Genomic DNA, 27,551 nt, shown 5'->3' with positions numbered 1-27,551 from the left:
CTTCTGACTGCATGACTCCTAAACCGTAATTTCTAATCTTGTGGCTAATTTGTTGGTTTTGCAAAGATGGTCTGGTCCCCAGGCAAGTTGGGGGTTTGTTTTGGAAAAGAGCTATTGCCATCTTTGTTCCAAAGTTTAACTATAAACTAAATTCCTTCTATGGTCAGCTTGGCCTATGCACAAGGATGAAGGTATTGTAGGCCAAGGTATTGGAGGTTAACGGCAAGATGGAGTTGGTTAGGTCAGATCTCTTTCAGTGCAATAGTTTTCTCACTGTTAATAAGTTTTGCAAAGGTGGCTTCAGTCAGATTAAGGAAATACTCTCTTTCATTCCTACTTTGCTAAGAATTTTTACCATGAATGGCACTGGCATTGAATTTAATCAGATGTATTACTAATCTCCAGTGAAAGAAATGTGTGCATGTATAAATTTTTTTCTCCTTGAATCCCTTAATGTAGTAAATTATATGAATAGATTTCAGAATGTTGAACCAACCTTGAATTATTGGAATGCAATTTATTTGGTCATGATTTTTTTTTTTTTTTTTTGGCCCATTGCTGATATTTCTTTTAGGGTTTTTCCATCCATGGTCATGAGTGAGATTTGCCTAGAAATTTTCATTTATATACTGTCCAGTCTGGCTTTGGTTATGGTAAACTACTAAAATGATTAGTAGGAGCATGTATTCTTTTAAGTTCTCTGAGAGTTTGTATAAAAAAAGAAATTATCGGCCGGGCGCAGTGGCTCATGCCTCTATTCCTAGCACTTTGAGAAGCCAAGACAGACAGATCACAAGGTAAGGAGTTCAAGACCAGCCTGACCAACATGGTGAAGCCCCTTCTCTATTAAACATACAAAAATTAGCTGGGTGTGTTGGCAGGCACCTGTAATCCCAGCTACTCCAGAGGCCGAGGCAGGAGAGTCCCTTGAACCCGGGAGGTGGAGGTTGCAGTGAGCCGAGATGGCGCCACTGTACTCCAGCCTGGGCGACAGAGCGAGACTCTGTCTCAAAAATAAATAAATAAATAAATAAATAAATAAATAAATAAATAAATAAATAAATAAAAGAAATTATCAGTTCCTTCAATCTTTAGTCAAGCTGCCCTATGAAGCCATTGTGGGCCTGTGTTTTCTATGTGGGAAAAATTTAAAATACTGATTTAGTTCTTTAATAGTTATTGAATCATTCTGATTTTCTATTTCTTCTAGAGTCATTTTTGGTCATTGACTCTTCTAGGAATATTAATATCACCTAAGTTTTTACATTTGTTGGCATAAACTTATAAACTTGTTTGTGTATTCTTTTTTTTTTTTTTTTTTTTTTTGGAGATAGTCTTGTTCTGTCACCCAGGCTGGAGTGAAGTGGTGCAACCTCAGCTCACTGCAACCTCCACCTCCCAGATTCAAGTGATTCTTGTGTCTCAGCCTCCCGAGTAGCTGGAATTACAGGCATGTGCCACCATGCCTGGCTAAATTTTTATATTTTTTTTAGTAGAGATGGGTCTTACCATGTTGCCCAGACTGGTCTTGAACTCTTGAGTTCAGGCAGTCTTCACACCTCAACCTCTCAGTGCTAGGATTACAGGCCTAAGCCACCAAGCTCAGCCATTTCTCTTAACTTTAATCATCTCTGCTCCATTCATAGTGGTTATTTTTCATTCTGAATTATGGCCAGGCCTGGTAGCTCACGCCTGTAATTCCAGCACTTTAGGAGGCGTAAGTAGGAGGATTGCTTTAGCTCAGAAGTTCCAAGACCAGCCTGGGCAACCTGGCAAGACCCTGTCTCTACAAAATATAAAATATTAGCTGGGTGTGGTGGTGTGCACCTATAGTCCCAGCTACTTGGGAGGCTGAGGTGGGAGGATTGCTTGAGCCAGGGAAGGCCGCAGTGAGCTGTGGTCACACGATTGCACTCTAGCCTAGGGGACAGGGCAAAATCCTGTCTCAAAAAATTTTTTAAAAAGTAAAAAATAAAACAAATAATAATGAAAAATAAAATAAATTATAAAAAGTAAAATTGGTAATTATTTGCTTTATCTTTTTCTTGATTAATCTTGAAAGTAATTTTTCATTTAATTTTTTTTCTGAAGAATTACCTTTTGAAGTGTGTTCGTCTTATCTGTTATATCTTTTTTCTGCTTAATTAATTTTGTTCTCATCTTTATATTGCCTTGCTTCTTTGTTTGGATTCATTCCCCTTTTTCATCCCTTAATAATCTTTAGTTAAATGTGAAGATTATTAATTTTCTTTCTTTCTTGTCTAAAATAATCGTTTAAGGTTATAAATTTTTTCTTTCTTTTTCTTTTCTTTTCTTTGAAGACACAGCCTTACTCTCTTTCCCAGGATGGAGTGCAGTGGGGTAATCATGGCTCACTGCAACCTCACTGCCAGTAGTCCTCCCATCTGAGCCTTCCAGGTAGCTGTGACCACTGACACACACCATCACGCCCAGCTAATTTTTTGTATTTTTTTAGAGATGAGGTTTTGCCATGTTGCCCAGGCTGATCTCAAACTCCTGGGCTAAAGCAATCTGCCTACCTCAGCATCCCAAAATGCTGGGGTTATAGGTTTGAGTCACTGCCTCTAGCCTAAATTTTGCTAAGTTCCTGTTTACTACATTCTAAGATTTTAAATTGAATTTCTGTTTTTTGGTACTAAGGGTTTTTTATTTGTTTGTTTTTGTTTTTGTTTTAAGCTCCAATGTGATTTCTCTTTGACCCAAAATGTATTTAGAAATATATTCTGAAGTTTCCACATGAATATTTTTAAATAACTTTTGTTCTTATGTTCTAATTTAGCTATAATCAGAGATGTTTATGTAATATGAATTCTTTGACGTTGGTTGAGACTTGTTTTTAATGGCCTAGTACGTAGTTATTATGAATGTTATATTCGTGATTAAAAAGGATAGCTATTATTTAGTTATTGAGTACAGGTTTTTATAAAAAGTTGATAGATCAAACTAACTATTTGAGTATTCCGATTTCTTATACTGATTTTTTTTTTTTTGTTAGCATAACCTAATGATTGCCCCCTTTTGATACTAAAATTGGTCGTTTTTTGTGTATTTTTAGTTTTTATTTCACATGTTTTCAAGTTAATTTATTAAGTGCATCCAAGTTTAAAATTTTTGTATCATCCTGGGGGAATTGGCCCTTTTATTAATATGTGGCAGCGTTTAGTAATACCTTGAACACCTGTTTCACTCACTGATATGGTTTGGCTGTCTCCCCACCCAAATCTCATCTTGAATTCTCACGTGTTGTGGAAGGGACCTGGTGGGTGATAATTGAATCATGGGGGCGGGTCTTTCCTGTGCTACTCTCGTGATAGTGAGATCTCTCCTGCCTCATGGAAATGTAAGTCCATTAAACCTCTTTTCCTTCCCAGTCTTGGGTATGTCTTTATTAACAGCTTGAAAACAGACTAATACCCACTATCACTGAAACCATGTTGACTTTTTTCTTGTATTTGCCTGGTATGTTGGGTTGGAATTTGTTAAGCCACACACATAAAACGAAGTCAGGTCTTTAACTTTAGTGAATCTAAACTTGTATGGAATTTTTTTTTTTTTTTTGAGACAGAGTCTTGCTCTGTCACCCAGGCTGGAGTGCAGTGGCATGATCTCTGCTCACTGCACCCTCTGCCTCCCGAGTTCAAGGGATTCTCCTGCCTCAGCCTCCTGAGTAGCTAGGATTACAGGAGTGCACCACCATGCCCAGCTAATTTTTGTATTTTTAGTAGAAACAGGGTTTTGCCATGTTGGCCAGGCTGGTCTCGAACTCCTGACCTCAGGTGATCCACCTGCCTCAGCCTCCCAAAGTGCTGGGATTACAGGCACGAGCCACCGCACCTGGCCACTTGTATGGAATTCTTAAGGTGCACCTTTTTCCTCTTTTTCTTTTTCTCTTCCACCTCAAGCTAAGACCAAGGCCAGGAAATAAATCTTCTGTGATCAATATTTTGGCTTGTTTATTTTTTTAAACCTTTATCTACTACAGATTTCACCCCATTAGGAAAAAAGTCCTAACTGAATTGAACCCATGGGACAACTTTAATTACACACATGTACATGGGGAACAATCAAGACACTGACTCCTTGAGGATTTAAGGAAAGGGTTTTTGCAAAAGATGAGGAAAAGTGTCATTAGGTTGTTTACCAAATTAAAGGATTGTCTGTTTAACCTGATTGGCCACTGTCTTTGAATTCAGATTTTAATCACAAAGATTATATTCAGATTAGCAGTGGCACATGTTATATGATCAGGCTGTTGTGGGTTTTTTGGGGGGACACCTATTAATAAGCATAGGTAATATATAAGATTCCAGAAGACGGTGGTTATTGCTTGCAGAGGCGTTTCTTTTTCCCTGCAGATTGCAGGTAATTAGTTGCAGGATTCTTTGTCAATCTTTTAGAGGAACAAGCCTTTATTTTCAGGGATAGGAATTTGGGAGGGTGGTATTTCTAGTCTAACTTCCCACCTTTCTTGGCCTCTAATGAGAGTTAAGGATTTATCTCTCATTAGATAAAAATGTATAGATACTGGATGATTATATAAAAGTCAAGACAATACAATCTGTAGTGAGAGAAAACAGATCAGTGGTTCCTTGGGGATGGGGTGTCAGGGGAAGAGGTGGGAAGGAGGGATTTAAAAAAGACATGAACAGATTTTTAGGGATGATGGTTATGTTGACTATCTTGATTGTGGTGATGGATTCAAATTGTATCCTTTAAATGTGTGCAGTTTTTTACATGTCAATTATACTTCAATATATTGAATTAAAGTTGTTAAAGACAAAAAAATTCCTACCATCTTGCAACTTGCGTTTCTAGTGGGGCAAGGCAAACAGGATAGAATCAGTAACTGCTACTTTATTTTTATTTTTTATTTTTTTTTCAAAATGGAGTCTCACTCTGTCACCCAGGTTGGAGTGCAGTAGCGCAATCTCAGCTCACTGCAACCTCCACCCCCCAGGTACAAGCAAATCTCCTGCCTTAGCCTCCTGAATAGCTGGGACTACAGGTGCACACCACCACACCTGGCTAATTTTTGTATTGTTTTAGTAAAGATGGGGTTTCACCATGTTGGCCAGGCTGGTCTTGAAGTCCTGACATCAGGTGATCTGCCTGCCTTGGCCTCCCAAAGGGCTGGAATTATAGATGTGAGCCACCATGCCTGGCCAATAACTGTGTTTAAAGTAATTTGGGGACAAGACATGGAAACCCACAAAATGTGACATTTGGAAGGGACTGGAATTTAAGCTCCATGAGAGCAGGGACCTCATCTGTTGGATTATTACTCTACCTCTATTGCCCAGAACACTGCCTGGCGTCATATATATTTCTTGAATGAATAAAGAATCCTAAAATCAAAACAGATCTCTGGCTTTAGGTTTCCAAGGGTTGGCAGATGCCCTCCAGGCAAGTGTCACCTTCCAGTGCTCCACTGGACCTCCTGATTTGGGATTTATAGTTGTTTCTGACTTCAGTCACATGTAACAAAAGCACTGTTTAAACTTTAATCTATCATTTTTATGTGGTTAAGAAGGGTTCTTCAGAATACCTAATCTACCCTATTGCTGGAATTTTGTCAATTCATATGTTGATGCAAAGATGTGAACATTCATCAAGTGTTTATTGGTTACCTATAGTCAACCAGTTACTGTGCAACAATCTGGGGATATAACATCAAAAAGGAAACATATAAGGTAACACTCTGTGGGGACACAGACAATGAACACCACGTAGGTGAATGAACTGGTTGCTACTCCAGCCACATCTGGGAACAAGATAATGTAATCAGTTCAGGAAAATTCCACATAAGATCCCAGGAAAGAAAAAAGTATGTGTGTGATTCTTATCAACTTTGGACTGCTCCATTAAACCAGTTGAATTTCAATGCACGGCAAAGGTATTTGCATTCAGTAAAAACCCCAGTAGGAACCTGTAATACCAAAAGTCAACTGAGTTATTTGTCACAAAGAAAAACACCTAGCCACTGCATTAATGTGGCAACAGGAGAAATCATATCAGAATCTACATCTTCATTACAGGATGGTCTTTTAGTGGTTGCTGAATGTTCTTTTTACGGTATTACTTTTCTCTGAAATTGCATCTTAGATGCCAAGCATTTTGCTACATTCTGGAATGACAAGGCGCCTTCACCATAAGAGGCATTCAGATCAGGGTGCCACGTGAAGTGAAATAAAGAGAATGTAATTAGTATGAAAATAAAAATGTGCCCAACATGCTTTGAGAGCATACTCTTTTCAAGGTTAGGAAGCCAGGTGACTAATCTATCTCTTTAAAAATTATTATCACTAGAAGAAGTTTTTTTGTGTATCTTATTTTCTCCTTAGTATAAAAGTAAGACATGGTCTCAAGAATCATTGACAATACAAATCACCTGAAACTCATTTCTAACAGAGGTCTACGTTTGGTTTGAGATCATTCACTTTAAAAACAGAGAGTGACTGAAAACTAAACAAACAAAAAACCAATGAGCAGATCTTGCATAAGTCTCTAGTTTTATTCTGGTTTGCCTCAGTTCACTGTTTTTTGATCTGTTTTGCATTATGTAGAGTGAAAGAATAGGCAATCAGGATTCATAGAAACACTAGTATTGGCCAGGCACAGTGGCTCACGCCTGTAATCCCAGCACTTTGGGAGGCCAAGGCGGGAAGATCATTTGTCAGGAGTTCAAGACCAGCCTGACCAACATGGTGAAACCCCGTCTCTTCCAGAAATATAAAAATTAGCCAGGTGTGGTGGTACAAGCTTGTAATCCCAGCTACTTGGGAGGCTGAGGCAGGAGAATTGCTTGAACCCGGGAGATGGAGGTTGCAGTGAGCCGAGATGGCACCACTGCACTCTAGCATGGGTGACAGAGTGAGACTGTCTCAAGACAAAAAAGAAATACTAGTATTAACTGAAGGTTCCTAAAAACTCTTGGCTATTTTCTAAGGTTTTCTTCAGTGTTATTTCACATATTTTCTTTCTTCAAGAGGTTATGAACTTTGATTATGTGAATTTGGATTCTTATATAAAAATGATTCTGAGTTTGTGGTTTTTGTGAAAAAGAGATTCTTAAAATTATTATTAAAAGGCTTGTACATTTAAAGTAATGTAACTTTAGTCAACTATTTTCTGGAAACTCTGGGAATATTACATTTAAATAATGCTCATTTCGATAAGCAATCAGAAAGAGATTCCTTATTTTGAGAAATTTACATCTAATTTATTAATAGGCTCTGAAGGTAGGAAAATATTTCACACTCAAAATAAAAGGTAAGGACTTTTCTTTCTCCAGTGCAGATACACAGAATGTGTTCAGCTTCTGTCCTGCAGCTATAGCCATATGTCGAATGTAGACACAGGAATGCAAAACCCCACTGGTTTTTTGTCAAAGAGCTGTTCTTTCCAGTGGACCCAAGACATGGTCTTGTATAAAAAGACAGACAGGCACACAAAAAGACTAAAAAATACATTCTCTGTTGTCTCTCAACCAATGGAGAATAGATCTTTATAGAACCAATATATTATAGATTCTCATCCCAACAAATAACTCTAAATGGTCAGACCATAAAACCAAGCTTCGTTTATTTCTACTATCAGTGAGGAATTACAAGTACGTATCAGAACCAAACTTGGTCTCATATCAGAAACAAAATCATAGAACTGGAAATAAAAATCAGAGAAACTGTCAAAAAAGCAAAGTTCTGTTGCCACTTGGAATTAACTGTGGGTGCCAAAAAATCATGTAAATGGGCTTAAACAGCTCATGAATTGCATCTCTGAGGCATCACAATTTAATTGGTTCTGGTAGGTGAGTCTGCTTGAGCATCTCTGTGGGACCTCCAAAACTGTTCAAAGTATAATTTAAGAAAAAAATAAAAACATGACTGAAAATTATGCAAAATGTGCAGGTGCCAGGTATTTATTTAACTCATTAATGAGGGAACCAATAAGGTGGTAAGCCTGGTGCAGAGAGAACTGAAGAGAGTGAAGTGCTATTGAAGAGAGTGCTAAAAGAAAGAATGCTTAAGATTCCGATTTATATAAAAAACTGGTTAATGTCTTACAGGGCAATAAAACTGTAACCTTTGAAGTGATCTACAGGACTAAAATCATTTGCATCTCTACCAGACGCAATTAATATGCAATGATATTGAGCAAGAATTATTTGCATCTCTGACATTTTTCTAAGGTTAATAATACGTCAGGGAACCCAAACAGCATGAGTGACAACCAGTTGTTTAGTCATTCAGCAAATCGTTCAGGGAGGCCTACTGTGTTCCCAGGACTGTTCTCAGAGTTGAGGATACCACAGAGTCTGTCTTGTGCTTTACTCTCCTGAAGGTCATAATCACCTGGTCTGGTTGTACATCCCTTGCTCCGGCTGCCTTTGCCATACCTGGGGAGAGCCTGGCCCTGTACGCACCCTTCTCTCATGTGCAGTATCTGGCAATCCACATTCAGACTATAAGTAGACCAGGACATGCTTATTCTGTATTCTTTTTCAAGAATATCAGTAGAAGCTAATTAAATAAATCAGTTGTACAATTTTGCCTTAGATATAAAAAAATTCCATTAAAGAGAATTCATCTCAATATTATTTTAAAACCTGGCTTTGTTCTGAGTATTGTCTTTGATATAGAATATCCTGGTTCTGAGGAAAAGGTTTACTGAAAAGAGTTCATTTGCCTTTACTCTTCATTTCACTCAGTTTTAAGTTTTTTTCAACTTAAAAGAATCAAAGAGACAAAGTGATCACATTTCTGGATTCTCCTGTTGCCCCTAAGAGGCATTTTGTATTTGGCATCTTCCGTCATCACTCTTGCATTTTATAGATTTCTGCATTTTCTACAAGTGTATATAGTTTCTGCTTTGGTTCAACATTATCTTAAGTAAATAAGGGTGTGTGCTTTCCTTTATGACTCTCAAATAGTGTTTTCTATTTTGGAGGAATTTATTACATGCCTGCTTTCTGTAATGGACCACTCATTGGCCACTTACTGAAGTGTATCCTGCCATTAGTGGTTATGTCATATAAAGCATAATTGAATGTACTTTATTGAAATCCTGTAGCATAATCCAGTTATTTTGGTTTTTGTGAAGTGCTTGGGTATATCGGCTCCTATTCTTTTTAGCAGCTTGAGTCTCACCGTTGAGTTTGGCATGTTTTATTTTTCCCATCGTTCAAGAAAATGTCTTCATTCTGTGAAGGTAATTTGATCCTAGAGTTTAATTCTACTTTAATTGTGTATATGAACCAAATATTGATGTGCTGTATCATTTCATTTGTGAATCGAATGAATATTTATGCAGATATAATTATTCACCATGAAGATATCTCTTTTTGAAAATGTTGAAGTGTGTGTTGACCATCTATAAATTATAGATGAATACATTTTCAGTTAGAAAATCTTGGTCTGTCATATGTCTTTTAAAGAATAAAATCTGTTACTTCTACAATTGAAGAAAAAGTTTAAATCATTGTAGAATAAATACAATGGATAGTTTTTACTTTTACATTTATTTTAGAAATGTCTTTCACTTGAATTTTCTGGTTAATAACAAAATTAAACTTCCACAATGTAAATAAAATACAAATAACTGATTTTCTCACTAGAGAAAGGAATGCATTCTTTTAGGTAGGTCAAGAGTCTTAAAAACTTGCTTTTAAATTCCTATTTTTCTGCATTAGTGTGTTTATATCACAGAGTCACTTTTATATTATAACATAAACATAAAAGAATACATTGTGTTTGTTTTACAATCCTCATGATACGAATGAAGTTGGGTATGGTCTAAATATTTCCAGACTGTCTTTTTATGCTTTTTGTTGTTGAAAGAAGAGCATTGTACAAACACAGCATTTAACCCTTCTCTCAAATTTTGCATCTTCAGAGGCAAGGCACTGCCCCGCCGCCGATGAAACTCCCTCCTCCTTATAAAGCTCTGTCTGATGACAGTGATGAAAATGAAGAAGAAGATGCCTTTACCCACCGTGAGTGCCTTTTCACTATTTAGGGTAGATGCAGAACTTATTAAATTATGTTTTAACAACTGTTGTAAATTATCAAATATATGGCTGTGTGTTCTTCAAAAATGTGCATGATTGTATGCTGAAAAAGCAAATCTATACCTTTGAAGCTTTTGTGGCGTCATTTCCTCAGCTTTTCCCTTTGACACCGAGAAAGGGAATATTGAAGGAAGCTATATTGTACGCTGTTTTTCCTATATTTCCTTCTAATCTTATTGTTTGGTTGTGAATACAAAAATGTCCCTAGTCTTTGAAATTAGAATTTGACCCATAATTATGTGGGTTGGATATAGATTTCAGTTATTGATTACTTGCCTTACTCAAAGTGATGTTGCTAATGCAGAATCACAGAAGGCCCACCAACTTATATTTTGTCCTTTAAAATTCATCTCACGATTTTCTTTTGCATTAGATGAGTCAAATATCCATTCATACATATATTTAACTGTGGCTTTACTTAAAATAATTTGCATTTCTTTTATGTCTGTCTAGTGTATACTATTGCTAATGTATACCAAATTTCTTTTGGAGGTGATGAAATGTTCTAAAATTAGATAGTAGTGATGGTTACACAGTTTGTGAATATACTAAAATCACTGACTTATACATTGTAAATTGGTGAATTTTATGGTATGTGAAACGTATGTTTCCTTAACAGAATGTTTTCCTTTCTACAATATAGAAAAGGAATTCAACATCAAAATTGAGTCAAAATTCTTACTCTAGCAGTTCCTAGAGTGTGACCTTAAATATGCCCTCTTCTATAAAAAGGGTACAATAATGATACCTACTTCATAGGGTTATAATGAGGATTAAAATAAAGCAATAAAGCCTTTAGCCTGCCACATAGTGAGTCTTTGATAAGTATTATAGCTCCTATTATGGTTATAATAATTATTTATATTTTTCTTAATAAATAACAAATATATAAATAGAAATAAAATATAAAATAAATGTAACTTTATAATAATTAAGTTGATGTTATAAAAACTTGAATGGTACTTTGCAATTTTATGAAGCCCTTTCTTGTGTCATTTTCTTCATGCATTCAATAAATCTTTTTTGAATACCATCTGCTTTTTAGTAACAGTGTTAAGTGAGTCTGCGATGGAATGAGTAACACATCGATCCTTTTGTCTTGATTGAGCCACCACCCTGGAAGGGATAATGCAAAGGCATGGGAACAAAGTGTGATAAGTGTACTGTGGGCTTTAGTTCTCAGTCTCTTTTTGGAGAGCTACACATGGTATATAAAGTTGATATGTATGTGCACATGTGTAATATATTTCCTTGTTCTGATATAGATATCAGGGCAACTGCCAGAGAATGGAGCTGAGTTGTTGATTACTCCATACATTCTGGTTTCCTAGAAGGCCAGTATTTGTTGAGGTGTGCACCTAAGATTATGTTCTAATCCTAGTTCCATTACTTGCTAGTTGTGAGTTTTTGGACAAGTTATTTAACTTCTTCATGGTTCACACTTGCTTATCTATGTGGGGGTGAGCGAATATCTTATAACCTGCCTCATATCATTGTTGCGACAATTAGAGGAGAAAAAGCTTTTGAAGAGCTTAGTATAGGCAATGTGATACCTACTAAATGCTCTGGTTTACCATGTACCAGGCATTGTTTTAAAGCCTTTATGTGTGTTATTAACTCAGTCAACATACTAATTTTATGAGGTTCTAATTATACAAATAAAAGCTCAGAGAAATTAAAGAATGTCTCTAAAGTTAGACAGCTAACAAATAGTAGAAATGGGGTTCAAACCCATGTACTCTTACTCCAAAACCTGTAACATGATCGACACTTGCTGTTACTTAAAACTCATTATGATTGCAGAAATAGGTAGAGCTGGGCACAGGGGCTCATGCTTGTAATTCCAGCACTTTGGGAGGCTGAGGTAGACAGCTTACCTGAGGTCAGGAGTTCAAGACTAGCCTGACCAACATGGTGAAACCCCGTCTCTTAAAAAAAAAAAAAAAGGTACAGAGTGATTTGGGGTTCTCTCTTAAATATCACTTTTATGCCTAAAATAGGCAGACTCAGCAGTGTCCTCCCCAAAGTTACAAGCTCATATGCACAGGCACATATACACAGCAGCAGTAGGGTCAGGAAGGACACTAATTTACCTCAAATGCAGAAAAAGACTTCTAATATTGAGCCATTCTTGAGCTATAATATTATACATTTCATAGATTCTCCAGCAGACCTATTTTGGCTGTGTATATTACTTTTCTCTTCATTCATTTTGCTTCCTAATTTTTTTCCTTCCCAGTGTACAGTCCCCATTTTATACCCTATTAAATTTGCTGTTAACCTTCTCCAGAAGAGTTTGAACTGTATGGAGATATTTGTTAGATAATTCACATTTGAAATGCACGTGAACCTGAAGCCTCTGGCCTTCCTGTATTTCCTTTTGAAATAGATCCCATGGGTTTTTCTTTGTTCTTTGACTCATATTAAATGAACACTCTGCTCATCTGTTCTAAACTAAAAGTATTTTGGGTTGCTGTTTTATCAGATTCTTGTCCGAAGACTAAGCCTTTGTTTTTACGGTGATGAAAGTATGGCTCTGTAACTTTCCCAAGGACCATGATTCTGCATCAGATGGCTGCAGTGTAAGCTGTCAGCCTACAGTGAAGTGCTGATTTTATTAGAGAGATCCAGGGATGAGATACACATGGTTTTTGGGGGGTTTTTTGAGATGGGGTCTTGCTTTGTCATCTAGACTGGAGTGCAATGACACAATCATGGCTCACTGAAACCTCAGTTTCCCAAGTAGCTGGTACCACAAGTATGGGCCACCAGGCCTGGATGGCTAACTTTTTTTTTTTGAGACAGAGTTTCACTCTTGTTGGCCAGGCTGGAGTGCAGCAGCACCATCTCTGCTCACTGCATCCTCAGCCTCCCAGGTTCAAGCGATTCTCCTGCCTCAGCCTCCCGAGTAGCTAGGATTATAGGAATGTGCCACCACTAATTTTGTATTTTTAGTAGAGACAGGGTTTCTTCTCCATGTTGGTCAGGCTGGTCTCACACTCCTGATCTCAGGTGATCCGCCCACTTCGACCTCCCAAAGTGCTGGGATTACGGGTGTGAGCCACCACGCTCAGCCTAATTTTTTAATTTTTTCGTAGAGATGGAATCTTGCTATTTTGCCCAGCTGGCCTCAGACTCCTGGACTCACACTATCCTTCCCAAAGTGCTGGGATTATAGGCGTGAGCCATCACACACTAGTCTAAAGCATGTTAAGAGCTGGCTTTACTAGTTACTTATTTATAAAGTTTATTCAGATAAGAAGTATTTATTGAGTTGGATGTTATGCATGGGGAGACACTGTTCTAGGTGTTGAGAATATGGCAGGGAACATGTCCATTGCTCTCATTAGCTTAGATTCTGGTAGGGAGAAAGATTATAAACAATCAGATAGTTTAAATAGTGATAAGGTCTCTGAATGAAATAAAATAATACAATTTAAAAATTATGTTAAAAATAAATTTTAAAACAAAAATAAAAATTAAAAACAAAACATGGTAGCATGAGAATAAGTGCATTGGAGGAGACGATATTAAGTGGAATGGTTAAGAAAGGTCCAAATAGGCTGGGTACCGTGGCTCACGCCTGTGATCCCAGCACTTTGGGAGGCTAAGGCAGGTGGATCACTTGAGTCCAGGAATTCAAGACCAGCCTGGGCAATATGGCAAAACCTATCTCTACAAAAGTTATAAGAAATTAACTGGGTGTGGTGGTGAGCATCTGTAGTCCCACCCACTTGGAAGGCTGAGGTGAGAGGATCGCTTGAGCCTGCGAGGTAGAAGCTTCAGTGAGCCGAAATCATGCCACTGCATTCCAGGCCGAATGACAGAGTGAGACTCTGTCTCCAAAATGAAACCTAAATGAAGAAGCAACCACACTGCAAAGATCTGGCTCATGTAGTCATCATATAGATGAGGGCTTTTTTGAGCCTGAGACTGTGACCCACAGTAAAATACACTTTACTTAACCAATATAGATGCACACACACAGGAACATGCACGTATAATTGAAACAAAAGTTTTATGAAATATTACTTACCTTTATAATGTGTGTGAATTTTATTCCTTTTTATTTTATCCTATTTCATGTTTTTAAACATTGGTTGCAACTCAGTATATTTTATGACTAACAAACAAGTCACAACTTGCATTATGAAAAACACTAATTTAGATCCAAGGCTTTCAAACTTCAGTGTGCCTCAGAAGATTCCAGAAAGCTTGTGAAAACCGTAATTGATAGTCGTGGTCATTCCCTGCGCACCCCCCTCCACCCCCCCAACACACACACACAGCACAGGCCATTTCTGATTCCTTAAGCCTGGACCTGATCATTTGCATTTAGAATTAGTTTCCAGGGGATGCTGGTATCACACTTCTGATCCAGAGACTGCACTCTGAAAACCAAAAACACTGATCAAAATGGTCTTTAAAGTCATGGAAGCCCATAAGCTTACTTAGGAATACTGTGTAGACAGCAACAAGAAGCAAACCCAGCACCTGCCCCATGAGCCAGCAAGGAACACTTTAGCATAAGAACACTTCCAGGAGATTAGGGGATTATGTTGTTTATGAGAGAAAAGTGTTTCAAAAAGGCTGTCACTGACTTTCAGTGGTCAAGGGTGGAATGCTGCTAAGAAGTTGAAGAGGCTGGAGACATGAAAATAACCATTGAATTTAACAAGAAATTGATGAAGAAGAAGAGAAAAAGGACTCTTGATAAAATAACTGTAGTATGCGGGGCACAAGTGCTCACCCCTGTAATCCCAGCACTTTGGGAGGCTGAGGTGGGCAGATCACTTGAGGTCAGAAGTTCAAGACCAGGCTGACCAACATGGTGAAACCCCATCTCTACTAAAAATACAAAAATTAGCTGGGTGTGGTATTGCACACCTGTAGTCCCAACTAGTCGGGAGGCTGAGGCACAAGAATCGCTTGAACCTGGAAGCGGAGGTTGCAGTGAGCCGAGATCGCGCCACTGCACTCCAGCCTGGGCAACAGAGGGAGGCTCTATCCCCTCCCCCGACCCCCAAAATAATAAGCATAGTAATTATCGTTCAGATTATTATGAAACTTAAATGTTACAACCAATATAGAGAGTGTGGTGTGTAATGGGCATTTATATTTTAGATCACTTACCTTGCATAGTTGAACATATTTTATGACATTCTGGTGTCTAATTATCATAAGAAGTCTTATAACCATTAATTGAGAATTATGAAAAAAATTAAGAAACAATGTACTCCATCAGTGCCTAGCTCTTGGCAAAACTACCATTATCAAAGGTTGCAGGATTTGTCAAAGGTATGTATTGATGGTGCAGGAACTTTTGACTTACTTTGAGGAAATGGCCTTTCATACCTGGAATTAAAATCAGATTGTTTTGTCAAGAATTCAAGATTGGCCAGGCGGTGGCTCATGCCTGTAATCCCAGCACTTTGGGAGGCTGAAGTGGGCGAATCACAAGGTCAGGAGTGCAAGACCAGCCTGGCCAACATGGTGAAATCCCATCTCTACTAAAAATACAAAAAATTAACTGGGCATAGTGGCGGGCTTCTGTAATCCCAGCTATTTGGGAGGCTGAGGCAGAAGAATCGCTTGATCACTTGAACCCGAGAGGCAGAGGTTGCAGTGAGCCGAGATCGTGCCACTGCACTCCACCCAGGCAACAGAGTGAGACTACATCTCAAAAGGATAAAAAGAATTCAAGATCACTGAGAGCATAAAGAGATCAGTTGACTGTTATGTGGTGACCTGAAAGTCTTGGTTTCTAACTGTAATCCTTCTTTGCTCTTGTGACCCAAATTTTCAGTTGGCTCTTGGGAAAATGCCATGTCTTTTTTCCACTAGCACTTTCACTTTTCTAACCAAAATAAAATGTTATGTCTTTTCCAAGGCTGACCTTTTACCTTCTAGTCCCAGTTTTGTCTAAAGCCATTACCAGCACTTCCATCCCCCAACCCTAGAATGAAACTTCTCTTCCATTTGTTATGTGTCTTCCTGACAATGGATCAACAAACACACATGAATCTTCATTCCCAGTCTCTTTCGCATTTGTAGTTGTTCCTTTACTTTTTTTTTTTTGAGATGGAGTCTTGCTCTGTCGCCCAGGCTGGAGTGCAGTGGCCCAATCTCGGCTTACTACAACCTCTGCCTCCCGGGTTCAAGCAATTCTCCTGCCTCAGCCTCCTGAGTAGGTGGGATTACAGGTGTATGATACTGCACCTGGCTAATTTTTGTATTTTGTTGTTGTCGTTGTTGTTGTTGAGATGGAGTTTCGCTCTTGTTGCCCAAGCTGGAGTGCAATGGCCAGATCTCAGCTCACTGCAACCTCCGCCTCCTGGGTTCAAGCGATTGTCCTGCCTCAGCCTCCCGAGTAGCTGGGATTACAGGCATGCGCCACCATGCCCGGCTAATTTTGTGTTTTTAGTAGAGTTGGGGTTTCATCATATTGGCCAGGCTGGTCTCAAACTCCTGACTTCAGGTGATCTGCCTGCCTTAGCCTTCCAGAGTGCTGAGATTACAGGCGTGAGCCACCACGCCCGGCCCTTTACATTTTTATCACCAGTTTTAATAATTACATGATAATAATCACAGTCCCTTGAGTACCCAACTGTGTGCCGTACATTCTCCCCACTTTTTGAATACATTCTCATTGGACGTACAGAAGAGCCTTTGAAGAAGGTATTATACCTTCTGCTGATTTCAGCTTTGTGTCACCTCCTTTGGAAAACCTTGCCTGACTCCTTAGTTCAATATAGATTCCTGCATTTTTCTTTTATAGCAATGAACAAAATATCATGTTAGTATACTTACTAGATTAATATCTATCTTCCCCGCTTAACCCTCTAAGTTCCATGAGGCTAGTGACCCTCTCTGTTTTGGCCTGGGACGTTAAACAAACCCAGAATTTGGCCAAATTAATGGCAGAGGGTATATGCCTCGGATAGTCAACAGTGGGGATGTGATGAAAATGCAGGTTTGCTCGTGGTGCTTCAGAGATACTCTTTCTGCCGAACTGCACCATCCACCTAGTTTCAGAGCATTCTGTGCAGAACAGCTTGACTTGTCTTTCCCCACATGCCATTTCCTACCTTATCTAAACGCTTCAGTCTCCTGAGAGAGAAGTGTCTATCCCCAGAAAGCCCTGCTTTGAATACTTTGATCCCAGAGGTTAAATGCTTTTACAACAGCCAGGTCTTTCTAACCTGCAAGCTTTCATTCTTTCAGTGACGTTTTTAAACTATGGGGAGCAGAAGATTTTGGAATGACTTTTTGTAACATATAAGAGAGTAGTCATAAAGAAACAATGAGAACCACACTATAGACATGTCTCTGTCTATGCAGATAAGGTCCTAGAAAGTCAGTATAATTGACTTGTTTGCTGCCACTGGCTTTTAAGGATCTAGCAGAGATATGAATGGCACCCTACACTGTAGGAATGCTAAAGCCTTCCTTTATACTTTCATTTTAGAAAAGCTCTCTTAGGTGTTTTGTTATTCTACCTTAATTTTGTTTTTCCCAGAAAAGACCTGGTCATCATATATCATAATGGAATGTTTGGTATAAAGAGTATATTTGGATTATGAAGCATAATTATAAAATTAACCTGTGTGGCCAGGCATGGTGGCTCATTCCTGTAATCCTAGCACTTTGTGAGGCCAAGGCTGGTAGGTTGCTTGAACCCAGGAGTTCCAGACTGGCCTGGCCAACATAATAAGACCCTGTCTTCAAAAAATAAAAGAATTAACTGGTTATGTTGGTGCACCCCTGTGATCCTAGCTACTCAGGAGGCTGGGGCAGGAGGATCAGTTGAACCTGGGAGGTCAAGGCTACAGTGAGCCATGATTGTGCCACTATACTCCAGCCTGGGCAACAGAGTGACAACCTGTCTGAAAAAAAAAAAAAAAAATTAACCTGTGTACTGCCCCATGCAAATAAAAACTTAGATTACCAATTCCTTGCATCTTCATGTTTTACTTTAATTCTTACCATTTTATTTAAATTATTTTAAGAATAGGATGCTAGCTAAGTCCATGTGAAATGTGGCTTGTTATCAATTCTGTTACTCAGAGTCACAATATTTTTAAGCTTAGAAGGGATAACCTTAAAAAAAACAACTTTATTGAGATATAATTCACATACCATATAATTCACCTTCTTAAAATGCATAATTCAGTGGCTGTCAGTATATTCAGAATTGTTCAACCGTCACCACTATTAATTTTTGAACATTTAGGACATTTTCATCACACTTCCCCCCAAATCCCTACTCATTAGCAGTCACTCCACTTCGTATTTATTTAAAATTCATTTCACATATAAAATATATATACATATTTTAATTTTTTTTAAAGTAATTATCATGTGTTCCCATGGAGGGGAGTAGGAAACCTATCCCAAACCTCTCCCCTTCTTGCAAAAAAATTCTATATTCAAGTTTGGAAGGAAACAGAATACTTGCTAGCCCCACTGTCCTCAAGAATCTAGCAATGTATTAAGCTCACCTCCTCTCCTCTTCCACCACAAAACAAAAAAAGCCAGAAGGAAGAGAACAAATTAAATTATTATTTACAGATGGTCATATAGTTATCAGTCTCAAAATTTCAAAACCTAAAAAGTATTTTGGCTATAATAAGTAAGGCTATATATGAATTGTACTTTTATTTTTTTTGAGATGGGGTCTCACTCTGTCGCCCAGGCTGGAGTGCAGTGGCGCGATCTCGGCTCACTGTAACCTCTGCCTGCAGGTTCAAGTAATTCTGGTGCCTCAGCCACATCACCACACCCAGCTAATTTTTGTATTTTTAGTAGAGATGGGTTTTCACCATGTTGGCCAGGCTGGTCTCAAACTCCTGAGCTCAAATGATCTGCCCAACTCAGCCTCCTTTCAAAGTGATGGGATTACAGGTAGCATGAAACCCCGTGCCTGGCCAAATGATACATCTTTTAAAATCTTCTTGTCAGTATTATCTACTTAGGAAATGTGATATAAATTTCCTAGTAGCAATAACTGCAAAAAATAGGAAATATCCAGGAACAATGCAATTTGGAACATAAAAGTCATGGCAGTGATTCATAGCTTTGAGTCATTTATTCAGTGGCACTGCAGTGAAAGCTACAAACCCACTCCCCAGAAAAATCTATGCAAATACATAGAAACACTGTCATCCATGTGCATGGGTGCACACACACACACATACGCAACCTTTTATTATCATTTTTTCAGCTTTGTGGGAGTCTTGAAGCCCATTTAAGAATTTAAGGACCGGCCGGGCGCAGTGGCTCAAGTCTGTAACCCCAGCACTTTGGGAGGCCGAGACGGGCGGATCACGAGATCAGGAGATCGAGACCATCCTGGCAAACACGGTGAAACCTTGTCTCTACTAAAAAATACAAAAAACTAGCTGGGTGTGGTGGCGGGTGCCTGTAGTCCCAGCTACTCTGGAGGCTGAGGCAGGAGAATGGCGTAAACCCGGGAGGCGGAGCTTCCAGTGAGCTGAGATCCGGCCACTGCACTCCAGCCTGGGCGACAGAGCGAGACTCCGTCTCAAAAAAAAAAAAAAGAATTTAAGGACCACTGGTTAACAATCCCTATAGTTTCTTTCTTTTTTCGTTTTGAGACAGAATTTCATTCTGCCGCCCAGGCTAGTGTGCAGCGGCATGATCTCGGTTCACCGCAGCCTTGACCTCCTGAGCTCAAGCAATCCTCCCGCCTCAGGCTCCTGAGTAGCTGAGACTAGAGTATAGTTTCTTTCTTATAGAAAACTATGAAACTTTATTAAAGATTTTGGGGAAAAAAGTAGAGTGCCATACTATTTTCCTGATTGGAAAACTAAGTGTATTACAGATTTCAGTTATTTCTAAATTCGTCTGTAAATTTAAGGTAATTTAAATATCCATCTGCTTGCTAGGTGGAATAGGCTTTAAAAAAAAAATACAAGCACTTGATTGAAAATTGACTTAGAAATAAAATACTAGGCAATTTTGGAAAAGAAAGATAATGATAAGGGACTGGCCTTTTTTTTTTTTTTGAGACGGAATGTCGCTCTTGTTGCCCAGGCTGGAGTGCAGTGGCACAGTCTCGGCTCACCACAGCCTCCGCCTCCTGAGTTCAAGTGATTCTCCTGCCTCAGCCTCCTGAGTAGCTGAGATTACAGGCATGTGCTGCCACACCTGGCTAATTTTGTATTTTTAGTAGAGACAGGGTTTCTCCATGTTGGTCAGGCTGGTCTCAAACTCCCAACCTCACATAATCCGCCTGCCTCGGCCTCCCAAAGTGCTGGGATTATAGGCGTGAGCCACCGCACCCGGCCTAGGGACTTGCCTTTTTTTATATCTGCATGTCTTCTAAACTGGTGCTTTTCAAACTCAGTCTGGAGCTTTCAGACATGAATGTGAATGCTTTCTCCGTTTTGGTACTGTTGCTTTCTTGAATCATTGCCAAGTGAGTAATTCTTGGTTGTGAGGCAGTCCTTTTCATTGTGGGATATTTAACAGCATCCCAGGCCTTTTCCCACGAGATGCTGGTAGTACCCTCCCATTCACCACAGTTATAACAACCAAAACCGTTTCCGCACCTTGCCAAGTGGCCCCTGGTCTAAGTGGATGGGGGATTCTACTGTCATTGATTGGTAGGAGTGTCAAGGTATAGTCCCTGACAAGGAAGAGTTATTTTGTCCAGAGTGCTGGTATTATAATAGAATTCCTGATTATAAACATTGTTTAAAATTGCAGTAGTAGACAGTGGTGGGGTGTTAAAAAAAAAAAAAAACTATCTATCTGGTACTATGCTTACTACCTGGGTGTCAGGGATCTATATGCCAAACGTCAGCGTCACGCAATATTTTCATGTAACCAATCTGCACATATACCCCCTGTATCTAAAATAAAAGTTGAAATAAAAAACAAAAAAAACTAACAGTAATAGGCCGTGTGCGGTGGCTCACACTTGTAATTCTAGCACTTTGGGAGGCCGAGGCAGGAAAATCACTTGTGCCCAGGAGTCCAAGACCAGCCTGGACAACATAGTGAGAACTCATCTCTGTCATAAATAAATAAATAAGCAAATAATTTTTTAACTGCAGTAATAAAATCAGTTCAATATTTGCATTAAAAAATTGGTGTAGAAATAGTCCCAGATGTTTATTTAGAATTTAGAGCACAAAAAATTTTTCTGAATAGTGGAAATGAGTTAGATTATTCAATAAATGATGGACTGTGTACTCATTTGGGGATAAAATGTAGAGATCTTCTCAAGAAAATTACAAATTGTTTTCAAAAGAATCATGTAATTCTTGGTGAAACACCATCTCTACTAAATATACAAAAAAAATTAGCCAGGCATGGTGGCAGACACCTGTAATCCCAGCTGCTTGGGAGGCTGAGGCAGGAGAATTGCTTGAACCCGGGAGGCGAAGGTTGTAGTGAGCTGAGATCATTCCACTGCACTCCAGCCTGGGTGACAGAGCAAGACTCCATCTCAAAAAAAAAAACATGTAATTCTAAAAACTGAAACCATAGAAATACTATTAAAAGTCTATATAAGGTATTTTTAAAATATAACCTTGGTACAGGGAAAACTTTTCAAATTATTACCAAAACAATAATGGAAAATAATCATGTGTTTTCTTACATAAAAATTTAAAACTTTGTGTTCACACACACAGTCAGAAGAAAGACACACATACACACAGACATATATATACAGTCAGAGGACAATGGAAAAACAAGCCAAGATCAGGCAGTATTTAACAAAATAAGTTACATTTGGGTAACAAGTACAAAATGTCTGTGTTCAGCCTCACTAATAATGTGTAACTATAAAAATCGGTTTTTTTGGCCTATCAGAGTACTTAATATTTTAACAATATGAATCATCATTGTTAGAGTGGTTGTAGAAAAACAGGAGTTGTTATATACTGTTGGTAGGAATAGGAATCACTTTACCTCTTTTTGGACACCCCTTTGGCAGCATGTATAAAAAGTTTCTATGTGCTTTTTTTTTTTTGAGACGGAGTCTGGCTCTTGTCGCCCATGCTGGAGTGCAATGGGGTGATCTCGGCCCACTGCAACCTCCGCCTCCCGGTTCAAGCAATTCTCTGCCTCGGTCTCCCGAGTAGCTGGGATTACAGAGACCCACCACCACGCCTGACTAATTTTTATATTTTTAGTAGAGACGTGGTTCCACCATGTTGGCTAGGCTGATCTCGAACTCCTGACCTCAGGTGATCCACCTGCCTCGGCCTCCCAAAGTGCTGGGATTACAGGCGTGAGCCACTGTGCCCAGCATGTATGTGCTTATTCTTTGACATAATAATTCAGCTTCATATCCTAAGGGATTCATTGTGTAAATATATGTGTATGTAGATATATATTTCTACAAAGATGTTTACTTCAGCATTTTTTACTAATAGCAACTGTAGTAATATATATTTATGTATTTAATACATCATTTGCTTTGACTAAGCCATTTAACCTCTAAATTTTTGTAGGCATTTGAGCTGGAGCAAGTTGCATCTATTTCCATTAGTTTCCTCATTTGTAAGATTGGGATTATAATAATAATAATACCCTTTTCACAGTATTATGAGAGATTAAAAGATACATGTTTATATAAGAAGTGGCACATAGGAAGTGCTCCAGAAATACTAGCAGAAATGCTAGCTACTACTTTTTTATTATTATCAGTAGTACTATAAAATTCTTCAATGTGTGCCACATATTGCCATTAGAAAATGAAATTCTAGCCAGGCGCAGTGGTTCACACCTGTAATCCCAGCACTTTGGGAGGCTGAGACGGGCGGATCAAAAGGTCAAGAGATTGAGACCATCCTGGTCAACATGGTGAAACTCCGTCTCTACTAAAAATACAAAAAATCAGCTGAGCACGGTGGCATGCGCCTGTAGTCCCAGCTACTTGGGAAGCTGAGGCTGGAGGATCACTTGAACCTGGGAGGTGGAGGTTGCAGTGAGCCGAGATCACGCCACTGTACTCCAGCCTGGCAACAGAGCGAGACTTCATCTCAAAAAAAAGAAAAAAGAAAAAGAAATTCAAGAAAAAGAAATTCTAGTATAACAGTATGTTATCCTTTTATCTAAAATTGTTATTTAATTTATTTAAATTTTGGAAGTCAGTTTTTTTAAGTTTAGCATGATTGAATAGGACCAGTACTTTATTAACACTGTTTACTGCTGGATTCTCTCTGCTCACCTTTGCATCTTCACAGTATTACATTTTCGCTTTCAATAGAGATCACTAGGAGAGAAAGGCATTTTGTAGTACTTCACTTTTCTCTAATACTTTTTCCCTTCCTACTCTTTATTTTCCCTGGATCAAAGGTGGATATACCATAGAAGCAACTGTGTATAATATGAATTGGCACATTTCCTATGGAATTTTGATGCTGTAGGGTTGACATTTTACTTTAACTTCATTTCTCTGTACGTAGGAAGAATACACAGGAAAATTGAGAAAAGTTAATGGTTCAGATGGAATCTAAAAACTAAAAATATAGCTTTTAAAGTTTACTTTGTTTAATATGAGTGCTAGTTTGCCAAACACTCCCAACAAACTTACAGCATAACTTAATCTCTATTATTCTGCCTTGTAGCATTTACGTTTTATGAACAGTTGTTGACTCACAAAGAGTATAATGTTGTTTATAAAGTTAATTTTCGGCCGGGCACAATGGCTCATGCCTGTAATCCCAGCACTTTAGGAGGCTGAGGCAGGTAGATCTCTTGAGATCAGGAGTTCAAGACCAGCCTGGCCAACATGGTGAAACCCCGTCTCTACAAAAAGTACAAAAATTAGCCAGGTGTGGTGGCACACACCTGTAGTCCCAGCTATTCGATAGACTGAAGCCCAAGAATCGCTTGAGCTAGGGAGTTGGAAGTTGCAGTGAGCAGAGATCATGCCACTGCACTCCAGCCTGGGCAACAGAGTGAGACTCTGTCTCAACAAATAAATGGATTAATTAATTTAATTAAATAAATAAATAAAAGTTAATCCTCTTAATAGTCATATCAACTGTCAACATATTTTCCTACTTAACTTTGTAATAAATTTTAATATAAAAAGGTACAGCTCCTCTCTTTAATTACTTTAATATTTTACTCTGGTAGTAATAAACATTCTACTTCAATTAATTGATAGAATTTCAGCATAGCAACCACATATGTCACTGAAAGAGATTTTTCACTTCCAAGTTACTTCAAGAAGGCTACCCTAAGTAGTAACAGTAAATCCAAATGTCAGTCTTCTTTGAATTATTGCCATTAATAAATACAGTTTTGTTTTCATTGTTAACCCGTGCTGTCACCAGATGATTGATCTTGCACTGCTTCAGTGGTGCCATGAATGATGTATCTTTCCACTTGGCCTTCTGGAGGCCAAAGCCAAATAGCAGTTTTTAACCAAATTCTAATGTCAAAGCTGAACTTTGTAGGATTCCTAGTATTTTTTTTAATTGAAAAAAGTACAGAAGAATGTATAAACCTGCTTTGAGAGGGGAGGTTTGAGAAAAAAATGTGTGCTTTCAACTTTATTTAATTTACTTGAATTTCATATAACAAAATATGCTTATTTGAAAGAAAAAAAGGCATTTCTTCTTACAGCTCATAATAAGAAAGCAACTAACTCAATTTTTGAAAATAGGCAAAAACATGAAATGATATTTCAACAAAGACATCTGAATTGCTAATAAAAGCATGCCCAATATCATTAGTTATTAGGAAACATTAGGAAAATGCAAACTAAAATCACTACACATTCACTAGAATGATTTTAATGCAAAATGATAGACAGTACAATTGGAACCCTCATACACTGCTGGTGGGAATGTGAAATGGTCCAGCCATTTTGGAGAGCAGTTTGGCAGTTTCTTTTTCTTTCTCTTTTTCTTTTTTTTGAGAGGGAGTCTCACTCTGTCATCCAGGTTGGAGTGCAGTTGCACGATCTCAGCGCACAGCAACCTCTGCCTCCCAGGTTTAAGCTATTCTCCTGCCTCAGCCTCCTGAATAGCTGGGATTACAGGCACCCACCACCACACCCAGCTAATTTGTGTATTTTTAGTAGAGACAGGGTTTCACCATGTTGGCCAGGCTGGTCAAACTCCTGACATCAGGCGATCCGCCCACCTCAGCCTCCCAAAGTACTAGGATTACAGGTGTGAGCCACCATGCCCAGCCAGCGGTTTCTTTAAAAGGCTGCATATAGGCTTACTATACAACCCAGCAATTTCACTTCTAGGTATATACCCAAAAGAAATGAAAACATATGTCCACACGAACACTACTCCATGGAAGTTCGTAGCAGCATTATTCATAATAGCCAAAAACTGGAAATAAGCCAAATGTTCATCAACTGGTGACAGGATATACATAGTGTATATCCATACAGTGGAATACTATTCAGCAATAAAAAAGGATTTCAGTGCTGCTACATTCTCATCATGCTAATTAAAGGAAGCCTGCTGTAAAACATTACATACTGTATGGTTCCATTTTCATAAACTGTCCATGAAAAACAAATTTATATATAGAGAAAGCAAGCCGGGGTTGTGATTGGGCTTGATGGAATTTTTGGAGGGTGGTGGCAAGGTTCTAAAACCAAATAGTTGTGATGGTTGCACAACTCCATAAATTTACTAAAAATCATTGAATTGTACATTTACAGTGAGTGAATTTTATAGTGTACAAATTATACTCAGTAAAACTGTTAAAAATATTTCAAAGTTACATATAATTTTAAATTAAATAATCACATGTGTAAGAGATAGTTAAAAGTTATTATAAAAGGATCTACATTAAAGAAGAGAGATCAGGTTGTAAATTACTTTCAAGAAGTGAATAGGCCAGCCGCAGTGGCTAACACCTGTAATCCCAGCACTTTGGGAGGCCAAGGCAGGTGGATAACTTGAGGTCAAGAGTTCGAGACCAGTCTAGTCAACATGGTGAAACCCTGTCTTTATTAAAAATACAAAAATTAGCCGGCTATGGGGGCATATGCCCGTAATCCTGGCTACTTAGGAGGCAGAGGCAGGAGAATCACATGAACCTGGCAGAGGCTGTAGTAAGCCAAGATCACACTACTGCACTCCAGCCTAGGCAACAGAGTGAGACTCTGTCTCAAAAAAGCAAAGAAGGGGCCAGGCACAGTGGCTCATGCCTATAATCGCAGCACTTTGGGAGGCCAACGCAGGCAGATCACTTGAGGTCAAGAGTTCGAAACCAGCCTGACCAACATGGTGAAACCTGTCTTTACTAAAAATACAAAACATTAGCTGGGTATGGTGGCACGTGCCTGTAATCCCAGCTACTGGGGAGGTTGAGGCAAGAGAATCTCTTGGACCCAGGAGGTAGAGGTTGTGGTGAGCCGAGATCATGCCATTGCACTCCAGCTTGGGTGACAGAGCGAGACTCCACCTAAAAAATAAATAAATAAATAAACAAGGGAATAAAAATATAATAATCAACAACCACGTGGTTTTTTTGGCAATGATGGCACTTGAGAACCTTAGAGCTTTGGTGTCTAATTTTATGTTGAGGAGCCTGAGACAGAGAGTGATTAATTTGCCCCAAACCACTAAATTAAACCAGGACTAGAATCTGGTTTTCATGTGGTGTTCAGGGCCACATGTAGGCATTTCCTTCCAGTGCCTTCCTCTATATGCTATGCCAGTTTTTAGCATAAGCAAACTTGTAATAAAGATTTATTGAGCAACTAGTAGTTCTTTTGGTTTAAAATTTTGTCTATTTTCTGTATCGTTTTGGACTCTGTAGTTGAATCTCTACCTTACCAATAGGTGTCACTACAATCAACAGCAATTATTACCAGGCATTTAAAGAATGTTAAGAATGTTCACTTCAAAAAAACAGTGCTTAACAATATTTGTATGTTCATTTCACCACATATTTTAGTGTGTTTGTTCTCTCTTTTTGTTTGTTTGTTTGTTTTTGGTGATGCAAAAATAGGGCGGAAAAGTGTTAGAAATAAAGGCTGATTTCATTTTTTAGTTTTATGTAAATTCTTTTTCTCATTTCCTACACAATCATCCCTTTTTGGGCTTTTCGTAATTAAGTAAAATAGGCTGGGCACAGTGGCTCACGCCTGTAAACCTAGCACTTTGGGAGGCCGAGGCGGGCGGATCACCTGAACTGAAGAGTTCAAGACCAGCCTGGCCAACATGGTGAAACCCCGTCTCTACTAAAAATACAAAAATTAGTTGGGCACGGTGGCACATGCCTGTAATCCCAGCTACTTAGAGTCTGAGGCAGGAGAATTGCTTGAACCAGGGAGGCAGAGGTTGCAGTGAGCCAAGATCACGCCTCTGCACTTCAGCCTGGGCAACAGAGCGAGACTCTGTCTCAAAAAAAAAAAAAAAAAGTAAACTAAGTAGAATTTGTATTTTAGCTCTGTAATTGGAGAAAACTGATGAACCTGGCTTTTTATTGTTTTTTTATTCTG

General features: G+C 38.6%; 1 protein-coding gene across 2 annotated transcripts in view; it reads left to right on the top strand.

The window, feature by feature from the left end:
- The window catches only part of PATJ (PATJ crumbs cell polarity complex component), a 422,851-nt gene that overhangs the window by 184,211 nt on the left and 211,089 nt on the right, over positions 1–27,551 (top strand). For both annotated transcript variants that reach the window (XM_023187375.3, XM_023187368.3), the window contains exon 27: positions 9,913–10,012. In XM_023187375.3, the coding sequence (XP_023043143.2) occupies positions 9,913–10,012 (100 nt within the window). The remainder of the gene's footprint in view (positions 1–9,912; positions 10,013–27,551) is intronic.

The sequence above is a fragment of the Piliocolobus tephrosceles genome, chromosome 1 (genome assembly GCF_002776525.5).
Source record: "Piliocolobus tephrosceles isolate RC106 chromosome 1, ASM277652v3, whole genome shotgun sequence".
NCBI classification, from domain to species: domain Eukaryota; kingdom Metazoa; phylum Chordata; class Mammalia; order Primates; family Cercopithecidae; genus Piliocolobus; species Piliocolobus tephrosceles.
Note: the sequence above shows the minus strand (reverse complement) of the source record. Positions and strands in the feature narration are given on the sequence as shown.